This window comes from Scyliorhinus canicula, chromosome 2 (assembly GCF_902713615.1).
Source record: "Scyliorhinus canicula chromosome 2, sScyCan1.1, whole genome shotgun sequence".
Taxonomy (NCBI): domain Eukaryota; kingdom Metazoa; phylum Chordata; class Chondrichthyes; order Carcharhiniformes; family Scyliorhinidae; genus Scyliorhinus; species Scyliorhinus canicula.
Window position 1 is genome coordinate 180,534,780 of NC_052147.1, and position 24,830 is coordinate 180,559,609.

General features: G+C 46.1%; 1 protein-coding gene across 1 annotated transcript in view; it reads left to right on the forward strand.

The window, feature by feature from the left end:
• The window catches only part of tmeff2a (transmembrane protein with EGF-like and two follistatin-like domains 2a), a 180,455-nt gene extending 155,625 nt beyond the window's left edge, over window positions 1-24,830 (forward strand). Inside the window, exons 7-10 of the mRNA XM_038789119.1 lie at window positions 8,666-8,725; window positions 12,241-12,367; window positions 12,479-12,637; window positions 23,775-24,830. Coding sequence (XP_038645047.1) covers window positions 8,666-8,725; window positions 12,241-12,367; window positions 12,479-12,637; window positions 23,775-23,871 — 443 coding nt within the window. The 3' untranslated portion in view covers window positions 23,872-24,830. The remainder of the gene's footprint in view (window positions 1-8,665; window positions 8,726-12,240; window positions 12,368-12,478; window positions 12,638-23,774) is intronic.

Below are 24,830 nucleotides of genomic sequence, written 5' to 3' on the forward strand. Positions count from 1 at the left end.
AGTGTCTGGATGAAACTGCAGATTATCGCTATCACCAGAAGGGCCTCTACTGTATATGAAATGGATACCATTTAACAATGTTTTCGCACCAAGTGGGGGTATCAGTGTTTATCTCTGTGTGGCGTGGTGTCCGGGCTAGGGGTATCATGTTGTGTGGTCATGTTCGAGGCTGGTGTGGTGTAGGGTAAAAAAGCTTGTAACGTGCGCAGTTGTAGGAGTCCAGCAATGATCACAATGAAGGTCATCAGTCCTGTCTTCACCTTGTCTTCTGTTCTTCGTATATTCCTGGGGTTGCAAGCATAATATCTGTTATTATCATTGGTTAACATCTCGTTTTGTTTATCTTTCTCTCCTTAACTTCAATTACCCATTAGAATCGTCACCATGTGTGACTCCCTCATTTTTATTTGAATAACCTTTTTATGGAGACGAGACAACCAAAAAAAAAATTTTCCTTTTCAGTGCAGAGACTCTCGCAGCTTGGATGCTTAGTCGATGCTTGGAGTGGGTGGACAATTTCTTCGACCAGTCTTTCTTAAATCACAACCATGGGAGGTTGAGGCTTATTCTTAACCAGCCGAATTTTAGGGCGGCCGGTTTTATAAAGTTTTTTCGTCCCAGGGTCCAGAGGTAGTTTGCGTACAGCAGGGCTGGTTTAGCTGACTCAGCTAAATCGCTGGCTTTTAAAGCAGACCAAGCAGGCCAGCAGCACAGTTCGATTCCCGTACCAGCCTCCCCGGACAGGCGCCGGAATGTGGCGACTAGGGGCTTTTCACAGTAACTTCATTGAAGCCTACTTGTGACAATAAGCGATTTTCATTTTCATTTCATTTCATATATGTGGCAACCAAGCGTCAAACATGTAAATGGCAGGTAGGGAAGCGACCAAAGAGTCGCGGAACGTAAAGAGTTGAGTGTACAGACTGTGGCAAAGGGCATTCTTTAAACCACAATAAGAGCAGAGAAGGGAAAACTAAGACCTGCCAAGGACAGTGAAAGTGTAAGGAACCATTCCAGAGTACTCAAAGTGACGGGAACTTGAGGTGAGTGTCGGCCACGGCAGGGCAAGAATGGGTGGGATCCCCGGGTAGGGCATCAGTGCCGTTGCTCCACTACCCGAGTTTAACTGACCGGATGCATTAGATGTCCTCAGGGAGGGCGGGGATTAGTGCCGTTACTCCACTACCTGGGTGACCGAAACGAGCGGAGAGAATTTGTAACACGTGAGATCCAACAATTGTTCCTATAACGGCCATTGGTCAGTAAATGGCGTCAGAAGAGTAACTATGACTGTATCAAGAAATTGGGTATCAGGCCAACATTAATTAAAACCATGTTGCAATAAGAAAGAAAGGAGGAAATAAAAGGTGCGCAGGCTCCATCAGTAAATAGGACACAGTAAATCTCATGCGGTTCCTTTTTCTCATCATCTGGACACCTCCAGGATTCTGTATCGAAAGAGTTGTAAAAAGGTTACCGTAACGGGAGTCAGACTCGGAATCGTCACCGTCTCCCGGTTGCCAGACTCGTGTCTGCTGTTTTTGTGCCGTGGCCACGTGGACCGTCGTGGAATCCGAATCGTCATGTCTTACCAATCCACAAAAGTTGTCGCGGTGCCAAAAAGGGGTTCGTTTGTCATGAGGTGTAGGGGCGGTGGCTGTGAAGGGCAAATTACTGTTGTTGGGTGGTGGTGGTGGCTCTGGTTGTGGAAGGGGATATTGGGGGCCAAACATGTCCTGGTCGTGGTTCCAGGGGCTGGAGTGACTACAGCCAGGGAGGTTGTACCAGTGGTCAGTGATCGTGGTCAATTCGGGGAGGCTGGCACTAACATCTGAATCAAGCTCAAGGTGGAAAGTCGTACTTGTAGGCGGAAACAAGGTTGGGTCTTTGGGCATGGACTTGCTGTCATGGCTGGGGGAGGGTTGGTCTAGGTTGTCGATGGGCGGGGCGGAATCGTCTGCTATTGCCAGAGAGATGTAGTGGGAGTGGCTACATTGGGTTCCATGAACTTTGAGCTGGTTGATGTGGAACCAACCAGTTTTACCATTGGGGTACGTTATATTGTACACAAAGGGGCTCAGTTTGTCCGAAATGGAGTAGGGTCCTGCAAATTTAGGGGAGAGGAATGAACTGGGATTGTACAGGGAAACCATCACTTGCTGACCGACTGTATACTGTACGGGGTGGACTGTTTTATCAAAGAAGGCCTTGCTCTGCTTTTTCCTAGCGCCTAGTTGGGCAGCTGCAGCGAGCTGTGCTGCTTTAATATTTTCCATGACTTGTTGGACCGCTTTTTCATGGGTGAGGGCGGTGACTGTGGGTCTTGCCAAATCGAGACCTAATAAATATTCCGTTCCTTTCATGGGCCCTCTGGTCATGAGAGTGTGGGGGGTGAAACCTGTGGAATTGGATACTGTGTTCGTAGTAAACATCAGGGCGAATAAGAGGACTGTGTCCCATGTGGTGTTATGCTGTTGCACCATTTTTCTAATGGTCGCTTTCAAGGTGCGATTCATTCATTCAACAATGTCGCTGGATATGCTATGTGAAATTTTTGCTTGATTCCAAAAATCGTTGGGACATTTTGCATAACTCTGCCGGTGAAATTAGAACTTTTGTCTGACTCAATGCTGCGGGGAAGACCCCAGCGTGTAAATATCTGTTGGGTCAAAATCTTAACTGTGGCTTTTGCTGTGTTCGTCTGGGAGGGAAATGCTCCTGCCCATTTTTTAAAGGTGTCGATTACTACTAATACATATTTAAACCATTAAAACCCAGGGGGGGAGGGGAGCGATGTAGGCGTGCTGTAAATTTGTCCATGGACCATTAACAGGTCGGGTGTTTCTCAGTTGTCCTTTCTTGGAATACCTTTCAGGTTGTTCTGTGCAAAGATTAAACAATTCTCAACATAATGCGTGACATCAGCTTTTAAATCAGGCCACCAGCACAAAGGTCTTAAATGGGCAATGGTATTGTCTATCCTCTGATGTCTATGTCCATCATTAAACTGGTAAATTATAAGGTTTCTGTCCTGGGTGGGGACCACATAAAATCCATTTTTCAAAACTATACTGTCCTGCACCATCAGTGAGTCCTTGAATTTGTCGTAGGGGGTTGGAAAGTTACCGTCTAAAACTTGCTTAAGAGTGTTGTCTGCCTTTTGGGCCTGGGCTAAATCTTCAATATTGGTCTGTGAAACCTGGACTGCGTGTATCGGTTCACTTTCGGGGGGGTTGCCAAAAGTGTCCGTGGCGTGACCCTGACCTGGCTAAGGCCAAGGTGGGGAGGAACGATGGTGGCTTCTCACTTTGATTATGCCATATGTGCTGTATTTTGCTGTCTTAAGGATATGCTTCAACATGGGGCTGAGGGTAGGGGTTTACCATCAGCGGATACGAATCCTCAAGATTCCCACAGGGGCAGGAATTCTGTCAAACTATTGCAGACATATGAACCGAATGTATGTCCGCTGGGGTCGGAAAGGAATCTGGGTGCTGCACTGCAAATGGCTATAGCTGCTAATTCGGCTGCTTGTGATCCTAGGTGGCTGGGCAATTTTAAAGATATTTCCTCTGATGTACGTCCCTGTGCGTCTTCCACATAAATTCCACAACCAGTTATTCTCTTAACATGCTCTTCCTTTGTGTCCATCTGTAGGAGTAAGTCGTCCACATACTGAATAAGGCATTCAGGGCGGGAAAATTTGGAAAGTCCATTGGCCAATTGTCGGTGAAAAATGGAGGGGGGGGGTTGTGGAAACCTTGCGGGAGGCATGTCCATGTATACTGCTGCCCTTGAAATGTGAACATAAACTTGTATTGACAGGCCTTATCTAAGGCGATGGATCAGAAGCCATTGCTAATGTCCAGCACTGTAAAGTACTTTGCTTGTACTCCCTGCTTGAGCATCGTTTCGAGACTTGTGGCAACAGTGGGGCTGCTAATGGGGTGACCTTGTTGAGCTCTCATTCATCAATGGTTAGTCTCCATGAACCGTCTGATTTCTTTACGGGCCAAATTGGGGCATTATTTGTTGAGGCTATGGGCCAATTACTCCTTGATCAAGTAAGCTATTGATGACTTTTGAGATCTCACCCTCGGCTTGCTGTGGGACACCGTATTCAAGGTTCAAGGTTCTAGGTGATAGGGGAAAAGTTTAAGGGAGATGTGCATGGAACCACATTCGTGGGTGTAATGTCCCATGTGTCCACAATTATAGCAACCTCGTGGCCCCTGTGTTCAGGGGTGTTGTCCTTCATGTCTACCCTCATTTACCCATGTTGGGTCCTGATTAGCCCTGACTGAGTGCATATTCACCTGTGCCTTTTCCTGATCTGCCTTCCTATGTAGGGATTGTTCCCAAGCTCTGGAGAGTTGCTTTAAAACCTAAACTTCATTATGTGTGGCGTCTGCGGGGTTGTAATTTACACAACCCTTTTGACCAGCTTCTGTGGTGTGGGAGACTAAAGTGCGGGCCCATTTAGTTGTGTCATCGTTATCTGAGCGTGCGCGGTTCAAATCCCCAAATACTGCTGTAAAATGGATCCAAAGGCGACCTGCAAATGCAGTCGGTTGCTCTCCCTTATTTTGCCTACAACGGTTCAAACATTCTACGGGGTCTCCCTTTTTGTACCCCATCGCATCTAAAATGGCCCTTTTCATCTCCTGTAGAGTTCCTCCTCCTACATTCTGGGTTTCTGGTAAAGCTCAGCTAACGGTTCAAGGCTCATGACTATAAGCTTAACTTTCTCCTTTTTGTCGATGTCGTACATAACCATTTGCTGTTGTACTCTCTCAAAGAAATTATGTAGGTCTGCGGTGGGTTCAAATGGTCAATTTTGGTGCAGGCATCTCTCAATTGGGTGATGGTTAGTGGGGTGGTGTAAACAAAATCAGGCTCATCCCGATCCGATGACTTGTGCTGTGTGGTGACTGGATTCATGGGGGTGTGTGCTGCCTGTTGTCAGTGGTGCGGGTGCTTTCCTTTTCGAGGCCTGGGGGCATCTATTGTGATTTTGCACTGACAGCAGTGACTGCAACTTTTCTGTTTGTCATCTACATTTCACGTGATCTCCTGTGCTCTGTCTTTGTTCTGTAGTGGAGCTATGGATTGCTCGTAAAGCTGCCTTTAATTTTGCGCAGTGTCTTGTTAACTGTGCTACCTGCTGCTCTGTCTCTTCTAGGATCAAAATTGCGCGCTGTGTATCTTGGTAGGCTTTATCGTACTGGGTTTGAAAGCTGCTAAGGTGAACTAGACAAGATTGGTGTGCCCTTTTGACATCAGCCATCTCTTTATCTTTAGCTGCCAACTGTTCCCGGAGTTGCTTATTAATCTTTTCACATTCACTATAGTTTCCCTCATTCTTCTCCTCGTTCTCAACAAGCTGTCTGCGGAGCGTCCTCACGACCTCCTCTGTGCCTCGCAACTGTGCCAAACAGGACACTATTGCTACAAACTTTCACTGCATTCTTCTTATGTACCTCGGTTAGGTTGTCCCACCAGGTTAGTCCTATGCTTCCTGGACCTGACTCATCATTTGAACAAAACTCGGACCAAAAGGGCCATCCTTTCCCCTTCAAATACTTCCTCAATTCCTCTTCCCATATGGGGCACTGCTCTGCTCTGTTGGTCGCTGCGACCTTGGGTTCCTACAGGTTCATTAGGCGTTCCATCGCTTTTGTGGCCGTTGCTACTATTATCTCATTTTTCCTACCATTAATCTCTGTTTTCCTACCATTAATTTGGGACAGGGGGAATAAGCCAGTGATTTGAACAGTGTTATGGCCTCGCCTATTTTCCGGTTCACAATACTCCCGATAGTTTTACGCAAAATTTGATGAGTTTAGCTTATATCCCTGTTAGTACGCATGCAAGTTAATACACACTTCCGAATCTTGGTGATTTGAGAGATATGGGCCTTACACTTGTGGTTTCTTACACTTTTCCTCAATTGGATTTCTAATGCAAAGGTTTGTGGGATCTCTCGGAGTGACAAAATAATTTCTAGATTGAGTCCCATCAGATGTCGCCAATAATGTTGCTCTTAAAGTCGCCAATATGATATGATGTTATGTCCCACCAGAGTCGCCAATAATGTTGCCAATTTGCACCGGAGTCACCAATAATGTTGCTCTTTTTAATGAGTGGAATACTACCCACCAATCGGCACCAATAATGTCACCAAATTAACTAGCTATGACAGTTATTAATGATAATATTGCTTTTCAGAGTCGCCAGGTATCAAATGATACCACCACAAGGTTTTACCGGATATCGATCAAAGACCAAACAACTAGTTAGTCAGTTCAAGCTCAAAGATAGTTTATTTACGCACAAGGATTACTTCGACATGCAACATAAAACACTACAAGTTAAACTACACCTAACAACTACAATAACCTACACTTAACTCAGGGCAACCGGCTCTTTGCAGATGAACAAGGCCTTTATTCCAATCTTGCGTGGCTGGGTAGAAGAAGTGGCTTCAATTCTGCTGGGCTCAACCGTCTGGTAGCGATCGTTGGTCTTAAACTTGTCTTCTGGTCGTAATGTTATACTTGGTTTTAGGCGTAGGTCGGGGCCAAGAGAGGCCGAAGACATGGCTGTGTCTCTTTTTATCCCTCTGGGAATTTGCGCTCTTTGGGGCGGTCCTTAGCTTTGGACCCACTAATTCGACCGGCTTCGATAACTGCCTTCGATTTTGGCCAATAAAGGGGTGGGTGCCTTGATGGCTGGGCGTGTCCTGAGCGGTCATTGACCTTGGCTGTTTGGGCTTTCTTAGCAAAGGGAGTGGTGCCGGTTAGTCTGCATCTGCATCGGTTACGTGAGTACAGTCCTTTTGTTCTGGGGAAATGGGCCATTAGAATGCAAACAAGCTGGGGTTTCGATCGTGTCTGGCTGTCTGGGTTGCAAGTACACACACAAGCTCTGAGTATGTCTGAGTCCTGGGTTGGTCCTAATTCCCATGGTCCTTTGCAGGTGGCCATCTGAGATGGCTACAGCATCATGTTTGAAAATTTAAACTAAGTTTTGTATACATGTCTGGGATCAATCACATGATATGAATAACAATGGTAAATGCTCTGTAATACAAGACAAAGGAAGTAGGGTTTTATCAGTCACAGTGACTACTTTCCAATAGCATCATATAATTACAATAGTTTTGAATCAACTCCTATTGAGATTTAGGTGAATCTGTGTCCTTTGCAGTTTGGTAAAATTATCTATATAGCAGTCACTCTGTAACAGGTAAGATATACCACCCACCGCCCACCTACAACCTTTGTGTTGGTGTGTATACACCACTCTTCATTACATTAGAATTTATCAATATCTGTTGTGAAGGCATAACTTGAGTTGAAGAGCATAATGGAACAGAAAATTGCAAGAGCTGTAAAGTTGTATAAAGAGTAAGATTAGTTATTTTTTACTGGCAAACCATATGTTATGATGCTGTCACTGATTAAGAGACTGAAGTATAGGATTTAGTTTGGGCTGGAAATCATTCCCTGGCTTGTTTACAAGGATACTTTTTCATTTCTGTAGCATTCAAATCAACAGCATTCAAGTATGCTCAGATTCGCTACACCAAGGAGTCTATTGACAGTACCCATAGAGATATTAGCAGAGTTTGATGTTCTCCCCTTTCCAGTAAGGACAGCAGGAATATGCGGGACTAGAAGATCAGGAACAAAAAATAATCACTACTGAATTACTTGCACTTATCCCAGAAATACTTACCCTGACGATGCTTTATGCAGTTACACTTGTTTGGTAGTTTGACCGAAATGTAAAGTAAATATGGAATGTGCCGATTATATTATTTTTACTGAATAAAAGGTTTATTATAATATTTATTTTAATGAACCATATATATCCTATAACTTCCAAAAAGAGATTTTGTCAGGATAGATAACTTAAAATACTCAACCTCAGATTGCAGTGTCTTTCAATCATTAAGTATAAACAATATGATTATAACAAGCTACCATATTCAGCATCATATCTGTATTGTATTCTAATTAAAAGGAACTTTTTTTTAAGAAATGCTTGTAAGCTAAGGATTCTACATGGATAAATGTGAAGTCACTTGGAGTAGAGAGGAAAGCCAGTCATGGAAAGTGATGGAGAATCAATCATTTATTCTATCAATTGCAACACTCATAAGTTCTCATGCTCTTCCTGATCAACAAAACTAATGTGGAATTAACCTGCATGAAGAAAATACCACTTTAAAATAGCTAACTTTATACTTAACACATGAAGCCTCCAAACGTGCAAGAAATCCTTTACTTGTAGTTAATGACCTATCTTTATCAGGGAAAATTTATTCTGGAAATTTACCCTCTATAAGCTAGCAACTCTGATCTTACTAATTTACACATGACCCAGAGGGTAGCACATTGCATATAAAAATAATTAATTCAAGAATGAGGCTTAAAATGAATTGCATTTTTGTAAATGTTTAATTAACACATGGAGTTAAATAAAATGCTGCTTATTCTCTGGTATTTTTAACAGGAAAAATGCATAGCTTACTTTCCAACTGTTTACTTGTGGAGAGAATTAATGGAAAGAGACACAGGAGAGAAATGTTTTGGTATTGTGCAGGGTATCAGGGTAGCTGCAGTGTATCCAAGTGAAATTTCCAATTGTCTTTGAACAGAAAATGTAACCACAGGTACAAAAACTGAAGATGGGCTTTATGCAAGAACGGATTACACAGGTACTCATTTCAATATCATTTTTTAATGTATTTTATTACAAACATGTATCAAATCAGGTTACAGCAAATAAACACCCCAGGAAACATACTTCCCAGCAATCAATCAGCAAATCAGTCTGTACAGATTTGTCCCCTTTTTTACTCCTCCCCTTCCTCCCTCCATCCAGGGACGAACAGCCCCTCAAACATGGTCACAAAGATCCCTCATCTTCTCTAAAACTCCCCTGCAGAGCCCCTTAACTTATACTTTATCTTCTCTTACCGCAGGAAGACATACAGGTCACCCAACCAAGCCGCTACTCCCGGTGACGATGCCGACCGTCACTCCAGCAAAATTCGCCGCCGTGCAGAGAAGCAAAGACCACGATATCGGCCTTCCTCCTCTTCATGACTACGGCTTCTCTGAAACCCCAAATGTCGCTACTAAATTGTCTGGGTCCTCCACCTCTTCCACAATCCTGGTTAAGACCGAGAACACTCCCGCCCAGAATCTTCCCAATTTTTCACAACCCTAAAACATGTGCGTGTGATTCGCTGGCCCCTGCCCACACCTCTCACACTCATCTGCTACCCCCTGAAAGAAAGCACTCATTCTTGCCCAAGTCATATGCACCACCTTGAACTGCATTAGACTCATCCCGTTTACCCTTCGCAGTGCCTCACTCCATACTCCCCAATTAATCTCCCCTCCCCACTACGCGTTCCATTTCTCCTTGATCTTCACCACCCGCTCGCCTCCCTGTTCCCCCAGCCACTTGTATATAGCCCCAATTCTTCCCTCACTTTCCACATCCAGAAGCAGCAGTTGCTCCATCAGGGTTTATCCCGGCAACCTAGGGAACCCCCTCCAGACCTCGTGAAGTCCATAACCTGCAGATACCTGAACTCACCCACCCTCGGCAGCTCTACACTCTTTCTGAGCTCCTCCAGACTGGTGAACCCTTCCTCCAAGTACAGATCCCTCACCTTGACCAGCCCTACTTCCCTCCAGCTCCTGTATACACTATCCATCGCCCTCAGCTCAAACCCATGAGTCTTGCACAGCGGCGTTAGCACCAACATCCCTTCCACCCTAAAATGCCTCCTCAACTGATTCTATAATATCTTCACCATGGACTCCACCACTGGACTCTCTGAATACCTACTCTGAGCCATTGGCAATGCTGCCGTCACCATTGCCCTCAAACTAAACCCCTTAAAAGATTCTTCCTCCATCCTAACCCACTCTACCCCTTCTCCTTCCCACCACTGCCGCACCTTGTCCACATTCGCCGCCCAATAATAATGAAGCGAGTTCGGCAATGCCAACCTGCTGTCTCTGTCTCTGTAGCAGGGTCCTCTAATCCTCGGCACCTTCCCCGCCCATACCAGGTCCAAAATTATCGTGTCCACTTTCCGAAAAAGGTCTTTGGTATGAAGATCGGGAGAGCCTGAAAAAAAACAAGAACCTCAGCAGAATATTCATTTTCACCACTTGGACGCTCCGCCAATGTTAAGTGCAGTGTATCCCGCCTCTTAAGATCCTCTCTGGTCTCATCCACCATCTTCGTTAAGTTCCACTTATGGAGCCCCTTCCGTTCCCTCGCTACCTAAATCCTCAACCTAGACCTATTCCTCGCTACCGTAAATGGCATCCCCCTAAATTAGCCCTCTGTCCCAGCTCATGAATTGGGAATACCTCGCTTTTCCCTATATTTAGTTTGTACCCCGAGAACCCTCCAAACCTCCCAACAAGAGGCCCATAATCCTTCCCATACTTTCCAACGGATCCGAAACATACAACAAGAGGTCATCGGCATAGAGCGACACCCAATGCTCCCTCTGCCCCCTCATAATCCCCCGCCACTCTGCCGACCTATTTCAATATCTAACCCTTTTGTGGGATGTAGCGCGGGATTTAGCGAGGCCGTTAGCCCCTTAAGTGTGGTGGGGCAGAGGAGGGTGCACGTACCCCCTGATACTTCTGTGGGGAGGAGAGGGAGGTTTGCCTGCCCCAAAGCTTGTGAGGTGGGTTCTCCATGGCCATGGGGTGGTGGGAGAGAGATCAGGGTGCCTTTTATAGGTGGTGCCCCGATCTCTGTGGAGCAAACCATGCTGGCTCTATCAGGCCCCACCCCACCAAAACCAAAGTGACAGTGCAAACCAACCACCCCCCCGCCTTGCACCTGACCCAATTTGTTTCATTTTGACAGCGTAAGAAGATCTGGTCAGAAAACTTGGGTTGTTTTTCTGGGGAGAAGCACGCTGGTTTTCAGTCTGAACCTGACACTTTTGTCATTTTTTCAGCAACAGATGTGAAAGAAGCTTTTGACGTTATTTTCTAATAATCTTAGGAGCTAAGAGACATTCGTTTATTCTTTCACGCCTTTTTTTTTAGAAACCATTACGGAATATCACTTATTGGGATATCTTCATGATTCAGTGGGCTGAACTTAACGGGAAGGGGAGGAAGTGTATTGTTTGCCCAACCACCACCTTGCAAGAGTCAGCCAGGCTGAGATTAGGACCCCCCCCCCCCCCTCAGTGGTAGGAAGTCCATTAGGGCAAACCCAGCAGTGATAGAACTGAGCCATGGGTGCTGCTGGGAGCAGTCCCATGAAGAGCTGCAATGGATTCTGCACCCAGGTAAGTCCTGGGCTTTTAGGGTATGAAGTGGTCAGCAGCCGAGTCAGGGGTTAGGGGAACAATGGGGTGGGTAACATCTTTTGCAGGGGTGCTCCCCCTGCCCCCCCCCCCCCCCCCCACCATCACAAAAAATTCCCCTCCTGCCTTCCCATGCAAACTATCTTGTGGCTTAGGTAACATGAAATGCTGGTCAATTGGCTTGGTGACAAATAAATTGCCCATTAATGTTTTTCGAAATGATGGGCAGGATTTTTACACCTATACGTCCACTGTACTATGGAGTCAGGATTGGGGGTGGGCAGGAAGGCAATGGGCTTGCTGCCATCCTATTTACCTGTCCTCCCTGCTAAATTGTAGAAATGGTCAGAATGATCACTACAATTGTTCACAGCATGCTGGAAAGGGGGAAATATTCATAGGATTCCCGCTTCTAATAATTCTTTCTGGAAAGGGTGAAGATTAGGTCAGGTTCAGATGCAAATCCCTGCACAGTTGAATAAACCTGCCAAAATTCACTGAATAGGTTTACATTAAAAACGGCCACTTTGATGACATGATGGAGAAGAACTGGCATCCACAGAGTTAATATATAGAATGATTCAGCACCTCAGGTCAGCAGTACAGAAAGTTGCTGGCCAATAACATGAAACCTGGATTGCTTTTGTGATCTCAGTTTCAGAAGTTAGATCTTGTTCTACTGATATTTCTCTTTGAACTGCCTTCACTGAAATCTGTTATACTTCTGCTGTGAACAGTCTAACCTTAATGTCATGTTTTTTTAAGATGAGGTTAATACAGAACCCAATCTCTTCTGATTCATAAATTCTTGTTTAAACTATAGTCTTTCATTATCCTTTATTTATTGCCTATTTTACATTTTATATTACCAGAAAAAAATGCCAATAAATTAGAAAAACCTGCCCGGGGACTATATATCCCATGTCCCAATCACTTGGATAATCTTTGTCTACATGGAAAATGTGAATACTTGATTAATAAACAGGAACCATCTTGCAGGTAATGTTTGGACAATACAGTAGCTAGTCAAAGTTTTGTGATTCTTTGTAAACATCCCTTCTTTCAATATTGCATCAATTCATTTTCTATCCAATTATTCTCATTTTGCAGCTGTGAAGCAGGTTTTAAAGGACCACGCTGTGAACAAAAAGAGTTTAATGTTTTGTACGTAGTCCCTGGAGCTGGAAAACTTCAGTATGTCTTAATAGCATCCATCATTGGAGCTGTGCAGGTGGCCATCATTTTGATTGTAGTTCTTTGCATAACAAGGTAATCTTACTCAAATAACTTGACTAATTATTAATAAGTATAATAATCAAGCATTTTTCTGATCTCCATCCACTACCATCTTGTGCTGTCTAAGTGAATAATGTTAGTCTTGAGAAGCACTGTCTCATTGCAGGCACCTGGGTTCAGCATCAGGCACTCTCACAGATCCTGAGCAGCAGGAGCAAATGGTCTGCAATGTTGTTAATCTTAGATTCACCTGAAGAAGGAGCCGTGCTCCGAAAGCTCGTGTTTGAAACAAACCTGTTGGACTTTAACCTGGTGTTGTAAGACTTCTTACTGTTAATCTTAGAGACACTGGGCCTGGCTTCCTTAGCGACTGCACTATAATATTGAGGAGTCAAAGTTGCACTGCTAGTAAAGCAGTTATCCAGGAGTTATCCGTACCTGCAACAGCAGTGTGTGCACACAATAAAATCAGGAGATTGAAGAAATTTTGCATGTTTCCACAGCACACTGTAAATTTTATTTTGAAGGTGAATCGTAGAATTGTGGTGATTTTGCAGGACTAATAACCCAGAGGCATAGACAAGGACTCTGGAAATATGAGTTCACATCCCACCATGGGAGCTGGACAGAATTTACATTCAATTAATTAAGCAAAACTAGTCCCGTCATGATGACCATGATATAACTGAATTATTGTTAAAAACACTAATACCCTTCAGCGCAGAAATTCTGCCCTCATGGCGAATCCATCTAACCTACACATCTTTGGCCTATGGGAGGAAACCAGAGCACCCGGAGGAAACCCACACATACACATGGAGAATGTGCCATCTTCACACATGCAGTCACCCAAGGCCAGAATTGAACCCGTGTCCCTGGTGATGTGAGGCAGCAGTGCTAACCACTGTGCCACCATGCCACACTTGTATCAAACCACTACAGTAAAGCTGAATAAGAACAAAACTGGACAGATCACTTGGTGTTAACCTGGGTGCCAAACACAACCAAAGCACCCTTTTCCTAGTCTGCCTTGCTAATAGTTGGAGTTTGTACCAATATTGGAAGAGCTGTCCCACAGACAAGTCAAACAACTGCCTAGCATAGTCATGCTCAGCAAACCATAGCTTACAACAAATGCCCCACATTCCTCCATCACTATCCCTGGTGTGCCCTGTTCCACTAGCAAAGGTGAAGAGTCAGTGGTACACAATTAGATAGGAGTGACTTTAGACCTAATGAAGTCTCTTGGCATTAGGTCAAAACTGGGCAAGAGAAGTTACTGAATACCACCTCTCACCCTTCCTCAACTGTTCAATCAGTACCCCTCTATTTTGAAACCTCTTGCCATTGTCTTCTCTAATCTACCTTTTGCAGATTCATCTATCTTTGATGGGATTAACTACCACAAAGGTCCATCTGGGAACAAAGTCCCATCATCATGCAGAGGACACACTCCATTGAGCTATATGACGCTACCACTGTGGGCAATCAACAGCAGCCGAATTGTTTCAACCACAATCTGTCACCTCACGACCCATCATATCTCTCACTGTACCATTACTAGTAAGCCAGTGGAATGAGGAATGTAGGAGAGTATGCCAGGAGTATAGGTATACTTAAAAAGAGTTGCCAACCTAATTAAGCTACTACACAGGACTGCATATATGCTAAACGGTTGAAGCAGCAAGTTATAGACAGATTTAAGTGGTCCCGCAACTAATAAATCAGATCAAAGCTGTGCAGTCCTAACATGTCCAGTCTTGAATGGTGATCGACAATTAAATAAGCAATGGAAGGAGGAGGTCACAAAAACATCCCTCCCTTGATGATGGAACCCAACATGTCAACGCAAAATACCTCCGCCTGAGATTGCCGTCATGATCAATGCCAGTTTTCAGCCAATTCAATTCAATTCACTTCATGTGATATCAAGAAAAGGCTGAGCGCACTAGATACAGTTACTTGGGCGAGCAGTATCCCACTAGTTGTGTCCCTAGCAAATTTGTTCCAGTAGATGTACAACACTGGCACCTACTTGACAAAGTGAAAAATTGTCACCGACTTGAAAAAAATGAAAAATACGTTTGTCCACAAATGGTAGGTACAATCAACATCCAGCAGTCTAACACTCAATCGTCAGCAAACTGATGGACAGTGTTGTTAATAGTGCCATCAAATGATGCTGCATTGCAATAAACTGCTCATCAATGTTCAGTTTGGGTTTTGCCAAGACCATTCAGCTTCAGACCTCAATACAGTTTGGTCCAAGGATGTAAAATTACAGCTGCATTCTGGAGCTGAAAGTGACTTCCAGATACTTTTGTGACGGGGATGTGCTGAGACGTCACACATCAGGTGTCTCTCATCCCATGAACCTGAAAAATAGGCTCTTTTCACCTGAAATAGCCCGTGAATACAAAGGAAAACCATCCCCGCACCTCTACCAGCAACAGTATAATAGCAAAATGCCAAGAAATAGCCACTGCAGAGGCCACGTGGAAACCAGGAGCGAAACAAATGAACAAGCCGTGCATGAGGTGGTGAAACCCGGGCCTCGCCAGAGCGAGATGGACTGGCCCACCATGCAAGGAGGCCCTCCCCACACACACACTGATATACCATCAATCACGACACGAGAGTGAGATCAAGTGAATGAAGGCTTTAATACGCAAATAACTTAGCTAGCCAGAGACTTAAGTACACACTGAGAGCCACCCACTGGATGCAACATTATATAAAGCCCCGGGGAGGCGAAGCCCACCAGGGTTCCAACCCAAGCCTTAAAGGCATATCACACCAAACCTTAAAGGCATATCACCTATCTGGTGAATACATTCAATACATTCACCCCCTGTTTAAAAAAAAACACAAAGTCCGTCGGGGGTGACGTGGGATCAAATGTTCAGTCTATCAGGAGGCCTGATCATCCTCTTTGACCTCCTCAGCTCAGGCGGTGGCACGGTGGGCACAGACATCATCGATGATGGTATATCCGGGAGCACAGCAGTCGCAGCTTCCATCTGGCGCATCGAAGAAGGTTGGGGAGCAGATGATGGTATATCCGGGAGCACGGCAGTCGCAGATTCCGTCTGGCATGTCGAAGAAGGTTGGGGAGCAGGGGCTGGGTGGGTGGTTGGGGGTGACAGTGCTGGCGCAGGGGGGAAAAACAGAGGTGCGGGAGGGCCACGGTTTGTGGCGACTAGTGACGCGGGGATGCAGGGGGAAAACATTGGCGGGGGAACCAGCGGGCGCCAGATCCCGTAGGGAAACCGTATCTTGCCATCCGTCAGAATGCGCGACGTAGGCGTACTGGGAGTTAGCATGTAGCAGCTGGATCCTCTTGACTAGGGGATCCGTCTTATGGCTGTTCACTTGCCTCCAGAGAAGAACAGGTCCCGGAGTTGCCAGCCAGGATGGAAGCGAGAACCCGGAGATGGATCTCCTAGGGAAAACAAACAAGCGATTGTGAGAGGTCTTGTTCGTGGTCATGCAGAGAAGTGATCTAATGGAGTGGAGCGCATCGGGTAGTACCTCCTGCCAGCGGGGAATTGGGAGACTTCTAGACCGAAGAGTCAGAAGTACAGCCTTCCAAACCGTCGTGTTCTCCCTCTCCACCTGCGCATTTCCCTGCGGGTTGTAGCTGGTAGTCCTGCTTGAGGCGATGCCCTTACCGAGCAGGTACTGACGCAGCTCATCGCTCATGAATGATGTACCCCGGTCGCTTTGGATGTAAGCGGGGAATCCGAACACAGTGAAGATGCTCTGCAGTGCCTTTATAACATTGGCCGAGGTCATGTCGGGGCAGGGGACAGCGAATGGGAAGCAGGAGTATCGTCAATGACGGTTAAGAAATCGGCATTGCGGTTGGTGGACGGAAGGGGCAATTTGAAGTAGATACTAAGGCGCTCAAAGGGCCTGGAGGCCTTCACCAGGCGAGCCTTGCCTGGCCGATAGAAGTGCGGTTTGCACTCCGCGCAGACTTGGCAATCTTTGGTCATGGCCCTGACCTCCTCGGTAGAGTAGGGCAGATTGCGGGCCTTAATAAAGTGGGCAAGCCGTGTGACCCCCGGGCAACAGAGGTCATTGTGGATAGCCCACAGTCGATCCTCTTATGCGCTGGCACATGTACCGCGGGACAGGGCATCTGGGGGCTCATTGAGCGCCCCGGACGATACATAATATCGTAAGTGTAGGTGGAGAATCGTCTCCACCTTAAGATCTTATCATTCTTGATCTTGCCCCGCTGTGCGTTGTCGAACATAAAAGCAAACGACCGCTGGTTGGTGACGAGGGTGAACCTCCTACCGGCTAGGTAGTGCCTCCAATGCCACACAGCTTCCACAATAGCTTGCGTCTCCTTCTTGACAGCGGAGTGCCGGATCTCGGAAGCATTGAGGGTTCGAGAAAAAACGCAACTGGCCTGCCCGCCTGGTTGAGGGTAGCAGCCAGGGCGACGTCTGATGCACCGCTCTCAACCTGGAAGGGAATGGTTTCGTTCACCACGTGCATGGCAGCCTTGCTGATATCGGCCTTGATACAGCTGAAGGCTGAACAGGCCTCAGCCGTCAGGGGAAATGTCGTGGTCTTAATAAGTGGCCGGCCTTTGTCTGCATAGTTGGGGACCCTCTGGGCATAATAGGAGAAAAGCCCAAGTACTGTTTGAGGGCCTTGAGGCTGAGGGGAAGAGGGAGTTCCGTGAGAGGGCGCATGCGGTTGGGGTCGGGCCCTAGGACCCCATTTTCCACGACATAGCCGAGGATGGCTAGCCGGGTTGTGCGAAAGATGCATTTTTCTTTGTTGTAAGTTAAGTTAAGGGCCTGGGCGGTCTGGAGGAACTTCTCAAGGTTGGCGTCGTGGTCCTGCTGATCATGGCCGCAGATGGTGATATTGGCCAAGTACGGGTAAGTAGCCCGCAGCCCATACTGGTCCACCATTCGGTCCATTGTTCTCTGGAAGACCGAGACCCCATTAGTAACGCCAAAGGGGACCCTAAGGAAGTGGAAGAGCTGGCCGGCCGCTTCAAAAGCTGTGTAGTGGTGATCTTCCGGGCGGATCGGGAGCTGGTGGTAGGCGGACTTCAGATCGACCGTGGAGAAAACCCGGTATTGCGCGATCTGATTAACCATCTCCACTATGCGGGGAAGGGGGTACACATCAAGCTGCGTGAACCGGTTTATGGTCTGGCTGTAATCCATGACCATCCGGTTCTTTCCTCTGGACCGGACTATCACCACCTGTGCCCTCCAGTGGACTCTCTCTCAAGAGTCGTTGGACCTCTGACTTGATGAAAGTCATATCCTGGGCACTGCACCGCCGGCTCCTTGTGGCAATGGGCTTACAGTTGGGGGTGAGGTTCACGAAGAGCGAGGGGGGAGCAACCTTCAGAGTCGTGAGGCGACAGACCATGAGGGGGTTAAGGGTCTACCGAACTTCAGGGTCAGGCTTTGGTGACTACATTGAAAATCCAGACCAAGCAGTAGGTGAGGGAGGACATAGAGTTTAAAGCGGGCATATTCAGCACCCTGGATCGCGAGGTTTGCTATACAGTACCCCCGTATTCGAACGGAATGGGACCCAGAGGCGAGGTTTGGGAGGCCGGGTAGGTGCGCAGTTAGCAGCGCCTTACCGTTTCTGGATGCACGAAACTCTCCGTGCTCCCGGAGTCAAAGAGGCAGGGGGTCCCGTGCTCGTTGACCTGGACGACCATCATGGAGCTCCACAGGTGCTTCGGACGCAACTGGTCGAGAGTGACTGCTCCAAGCTGCGGGTAGTCTGTGTCATCCGGGGAATCGGAGTCACAAAATGGCCACCCCATCGATCGCACATGTCGGGTTGAGCAGAAGATGGCAGCCAAGATGGCCGCCCCCACGAATCGCACGAGGCCGCTGACGCGTCGGAAAAGGGTGTGTCCGGCAGGCACACAGCCATGTTGCAGGGCCTGCAGGTCTGTGAGTCCGTTGGTCGGGCCTGGTGAGTTTTCTGCTTCTGGGCCTTCGGTCTGGCCAGGCAGATTCTAGTGACATGCCCCTTTTTTGCCGCAGTCGCTACATGTCGCGGAGCGGGCTGGGCAACGCTGTCTTCGATGTTGGCCCTGACCACAGAAGTAGCACGACGGTCCCCCGGTCTGGGCGGGCAGCCGCGCGGCACAGGCCTATGGCGTGATCGGGTCTGCTGAAGTCCATGTGGGGCTCGCAGAGTCCGCAGGGTACACGCTGAGGTTCTGGCAGGCCACCTCTAACGACGTGGCTATTTGTACCGTTTCCTGCAGGTTGTTTGCCCCATTTTCTAGGAGTCTCTGCCTGACCTGGTTCGAGCAGATTCCAGCCATGTAGGCGTCCTGGATCTGCAGCTTCATGTGGTCCTCCGCCGACATACCTTGGTAATTGCAGTTTCTGGCGAGCATGGTGAGCTTTTCCAAATACTCATCCAGCGATTCCCTGGAGCGCTGCCGGCGGGTAGAGAGTAGATGCCTCACGAACACCTCATTGACGGGCTTGATAAAGTGCATCTTTAGAATCTCGACCACAGCGTCATACGAGGCCGCCTTCTCGATTAAAACGGCGATTCTGTGGCTCACCCGGGCGTGGAGGAGGTGCAGCTTGCGGGTTTCGAGGATAGGTGCTTCTGAGGAGCTGATATATGCCCTGAAGCAGCGAAGCCAGTGCGAGAAGATCGCCTTGGCTTCTGGCGCATGGGCATCTAGATCGAGTTTCTCCTGCTCGAGAGCGGGGTCCAAAGTGTTGTTTTTTGCGTATTAAATTGATATACCATCAATCATGACATGAGAGTGAGATCAAGTGAATGAAGGCTTTAATACGCAAAGAATTTAGCTAGCCAGAGACTTCAGTACAAACTGAGAGCCACCCACTGGATGCAACATTATATACAGCCCCGGGGAGGCGGAGCCCACCGGGGTTCTAACCCAAGCCTTAAAGGCATATCACACCAAACCTTAAAGGCATATCCCCTATCATGTGAATGCATTCACCACACACACACACACACACACCAGGGGATGGGTTGAGGATGTTTCTCTCAAGAGACTTGAGAGAACATCGGGAAGAGACTAAATGAAATGTTCAAGCTGTGGTCAAGGGTGCAGTTTCAGAAGCTCTGGCCACTATGCAGTTGGTCCTAGACAAGGTGAAGAGGTGACTGGAAACTCAGGGAAATACTATTAAACAGCTGGAAAAAGCTGCAACAGACCAGGGTGCCCAGATCATTGCCCTAGTGAAAGAGGTGGCAAGTCTGATTGCGAAATAGGGGAGTCTGAAGGAGAAAATCGACGACCAAGAGAACTAGTCGTGGTGCCAAAACCTACAGATTGAGGGCCTGCCAGAGTTGACCGAAGGGCGAAACCCCACGGACTATGTGGCCCAAATGCTGGATAACCTGCTGGGGAGGGATAGCTTTCCCAAACCACCAGTAACTGACAGAGCACACTAGTCGCTTCGCCCAAAGCCCAGAGCCGGAGAACAGCCGAGGGCGATAATCGCCAAAGTGCACTGGTACCAAGATTGGGAACGAATCCTGTGCTGGGCGAGACAAACTAAGAACTGTAAATGGGAGGGTCACCCGAATGAGCAGGTTCTTCTCAGAGGTGGAGGACAAATGCGAACGGTGCCAAGGAGACCTAGCCAACCACGCCCACATGTTCGGGTCTTGCCCCAGACTTGCTGGGTTTTGGACAGCCTTCTTTGAGGCAATGTCGGTGGTGGGGTTGAGGGTGGAGCTATACCCAAGAAAGCCAGTCTTCAGGCTCTCTGAACAGCCAGATCTATTCATGGGGAGGAGGGCCGGCGCTCTTGCCTTTGCCTCACTAATCGCCCGCTGGAGTATCCTGCTTGGCTGGCGGTCAGCAGCATCACCTAAAGCTGCAAGTTGGCTGTCCAACCTATCGGAATTTCTCCAAATGGAGAAAATTAAATTCGCCATCCGAGGTCAGAAGAGGGCTTCCACAGAACATGGGAGCCATTCACTCAGTTGTTCCAAGACCTGTTTGTAGCCAATAAGCCAAAGAAGAGAGTAGTCATGAAACAGCAAAGGGAGCTGGGGGGGGGGGGGGGGAACAAATAGCATGAAACCCAGCCATGGCCAAAAAAATAGCAAGATATACGGCATCACACCAACGCAACTGGAGCAGAGCACAAGAGCAGATGAGGTAAGAAAGCACATTCGATGGCCGGGAAGTAGGGGGGAGGGTGGGGGGTTCCGTTGGTCAAGAAGAAAAGGGGGAGAGAGGAGCAGGAGACCTAGCCAGAATCAAAAGACTACTGGCAAATGAAAAACAGGAAGCTGTAACCATTGTCAATAATGTAAGATGACGGATGTTTATACATTTTTTATTTTTTCATTTGTCTTCAAATGTATGACCACGTTTATCCTTGTTCTGTATATTACAAAAACCTCAATACAAGTGTTTTTTTTTAAAGTGACTTCCCTTGACATTGGAGAAGCACTTGCCTGAGTCTGACATCAAAGGACAGGAGTAAAATTGAAGTCAATGGGAATATGGGGGAATTGTTTCCACCAGCTGGAGTTATACCTAGCACAAAGAAAGATGGTTGCATAGTTGAAGGTCAATCATCTCAGCACCAGGATATAATTGTAGGAACTCTTCATCAGTTGTTACATTAATTACCTTGCCCCCATCATAAGGTCAGAAGTCAGGATGTTCACTGATGATTGCACAGAGTTCAGTTTGATTCACAACTCCTCTGATAATGAAGCAGTATGTGCCTTCATGCCACAAGGCAAGAACAGGCTTGGGCTGATAAGCGGAACTAACGTTTGTGCCACACAAGTACCAAGCAATGACCATTTCTAACAAGAAAGTGTCCAATCACCTCCAATTGATATTCAACAGCATTACCATTGATTAATCCTCCGCTATAAATAGTCTGCGGGTTACCATGTAGCTGAAAGAGCAAGTCAATGGTACAGAATTCTGCAGCAGTTAACTCCTATCTTGACTCCCCAAAACATGTCCATCATCTGCAAGGCACAAGTCAGCAGTATGATGGAATACCTCTCCACATCCCTGGATGAGTGCAGCTCCAACAACACTCAAGAAGCTTGACATCAACTAGGACAAAGCAGCCAGCTTGATTACCATACCATCCACCACCATAAACATTCACTCCCTCCACCATAGGAACATTTACAAAATGCACAGCAGCAACTCACCAAGACTCCTTTCCAAAACTTTGATCTCTAACACTCAGGAAACAAGGGCAGTAGGCACTCCGAAACACTACCACTTATACATTCCACATGGATTGCAATGATTTAAGAACAATGTCCACACTCCATGAATAAGGGGAACAAAAAGCTGCTAATTTGACAGCAGATTTGGCTACTAATTTGTAGTTCTATAGGCCCTGCTTATTCATAATTTAATGTCTAAGCTTTGGGACATCTTAGTAGTTTATTATTAAAATATCCAAAGTTTTGGAGAAGTGAAACTTAATGGACCTTGAATTCTGATTGAAATTTACATTGATGGGGTTAAAACTAGAATGCATTTATATCGCAATGGTAACTGGTTCTTCTTTAAACCAAGCGGCATGTGAAAAGACCTGTCTTTCCTGTTCTATACATAATGGCTGATTTGAAATTCATTGGAAAAGGATCGTTGTTTACTTTAGCATTCTACTTCCTGGTTTATGTAACAAAAAGGTTTGAATCACATTGTTCGCTGTCAAGTCAGGCCACCATGCCCAAAAACTGGAGCCAACTTCACTCCAGTAGGCAGCAGGATCCTGGAGAGGCATTTTGCCACTGTTCGATTAAGGACTGTGTCTTTCCTCCTAATGCTGCTGGCCCAATCAGTGAGCAAGCAGCTCAACAGTACCACTGATACAAGTGGCCATCGCTAACGCTTCAACGTCTGGAAGGGAGCACATCAATGGTGCCTTTGGAGAGATGACTTTGTTTGGTGAGAGAGTGGGGGGGGAGCCAAGTCCAGGCAGGCCCAGTGTTCAGGGTTGTGGTGCACTGCCATATTTATTGCTGCAGAGGCAGCCATTGATGCCAAAAGTGATCCTCCATGGGCCGTGGAATGCCCATCAAGGAAGCCCCTGCCCCAGAGCCTCCTGAGTGGTCTCTGCACATGGAGGCAGACCCTACCAATGAGGGCAAAATGTCTGGAAGTGGCACTTAAATAGCCACATATGTGACACCGCAGGCAACACGGTTAGCACTGCTGTCTCACAGCGCCAGGGACCCTGGTTCAATTCCGACTTGGGTCACTGTCTGTGTGGCATTTGTACATTCCGTGACTACGTGGCTTTCCTCCGGGTGCTCCGGTTTCCTCCCACAGTCCAAAGATGTACGGGTTAGGTGCATTGGCCATACTATGTTGTCCCTTAGTGTCCAGGGATGTGCAAGTTAGGTTATGGGATTACAAGGGTAGGGAGGGGTGGTTGGGTGAGTGGATATGGGTAGAGTGCTCATTCGAAGGGTAGATGCAGACTTGATGGGCCATATTTCCTCCTTCTGCAGCGTAGGGATTCTATTAGCTTCCCGCTAGGCAGCTATGCTACTAAGGTGCCTGCAGCTGGCAACATGCCTTGATGACCGGAAGATATTGGGCTCCTCTCCTGATACTTCTCCTCCCTAATGCCAGCCCATCACCATCAAGCTAAGGAAGTTCAGCCTACAGGAAAATAATTGTTAGCCAAGATTTGTGCTCCTCGTCATACAGCTGGAAAACCTGCATGTTGTGCATTACAGTGAGAACAAGTTTGGTCTTGATGTGATGATTAGTTTGCCTAACACTCACACATGAAGGATCGGTAGTAGGGTAAGGTGCCTGTGGACTGCTGATGTCCACAGAAATGTATAATGGTCTGCTTCATTATAGGCCTGGTTTATCAACTAGATTCCAAATAAAGAAATTACTAATTCAGCTGAACCTGAACAGGCTAAATTTCCTGCTTAGTACATATAAGTTGCACTCATTGATCAAAGATAGAAAACATAGAATCAGAATTTTTTTGTATCAAAACAATCAGGTATATATTAAAAGATTCAAACTGCTTCCACGATACACTGTGGTTCTTAACTATTTATTCTCAGTTAGAAATGTGTTGCAGAAATGTATAAATTGCTTTGAAGTAATAGATAATTTTCCTATGCTATGAATTAGTAATATTATTCTTATCTGCAGAAAATGTCCTCGGGGCAACAGAATTCAAAGACAGAAGCAAAATGCAACACATTACAGTTCCGACAACACAACAAGAGCATCAACAAGATTAATTTAAAAAAAGCATGATTGTACAGCTGCAAAAATAATTAGACACCGTTTGGACAATTATCATACAAAATGGAACAACACATGTTGCCTTGCATTTGTGGTATACTACACCAATGAATACATATACTACAGTTATATTTGATTATGTCTGGATATATTTCAAATAGTATATACTGTCTTGATGTGTTTTTCTGTAACAAAAATAAATGGTTAACAATTTATATCACAATATCGATTTAATTTGCACATGAAGTACTATAAAGCTGGACTAATGGAAAATAAATACTTCTGTGATGTTTCTGAATTTTTTAAAGATGAAATGTGCTTTGGATTTTTTTTTTAAAAAGCAAGCAATTTGTAATGCTCAGTCAGATATTACCTATGTTAAGTAAAGAATATAAAGATTCTATGCTGTTAATTGAAAATTAATTTTGTGAAGCTATGAGTTAATGACCAGAGATTCTACCATAATTTTTTTACTCACTTGTTACCAAGGGCAGTGAGCTTTCTAAGGGCAGTGCTATTTACCTGAATTCAGTAGTATTGTCTGCAAGACAGTGGAACACACCATAACAAAAAGAGCTCTGTCAACAAGGCTCTCTCAGTTTAGACAGATAAACTATAATAAGTGTCATTAGTGAAGTATCCTATTTTATATTGTGTGTGCTTTTGCACTAGCATAACTCAAAATGCACCTTTTACATAAACACCGGAACATACATTATAAACAACTTTTACCAATTGGTTACAGGTCACCCAGGTTGGTTAGTCAGAAATAATGGTTTAAATGTGTTGCATTGACCAAAGTGGTAGTAACTAGAGGATCACACATGTACTTTTTGATAATGACAAAGAATAGTTAGGGCATTGTTTTGCTCTGTTATGGATCCTCATTTGAAATATACATTTCCAGTGCTAATGTTTCATAATAAGATGACAAAAATAAAAATATTACTTCAGCAATAA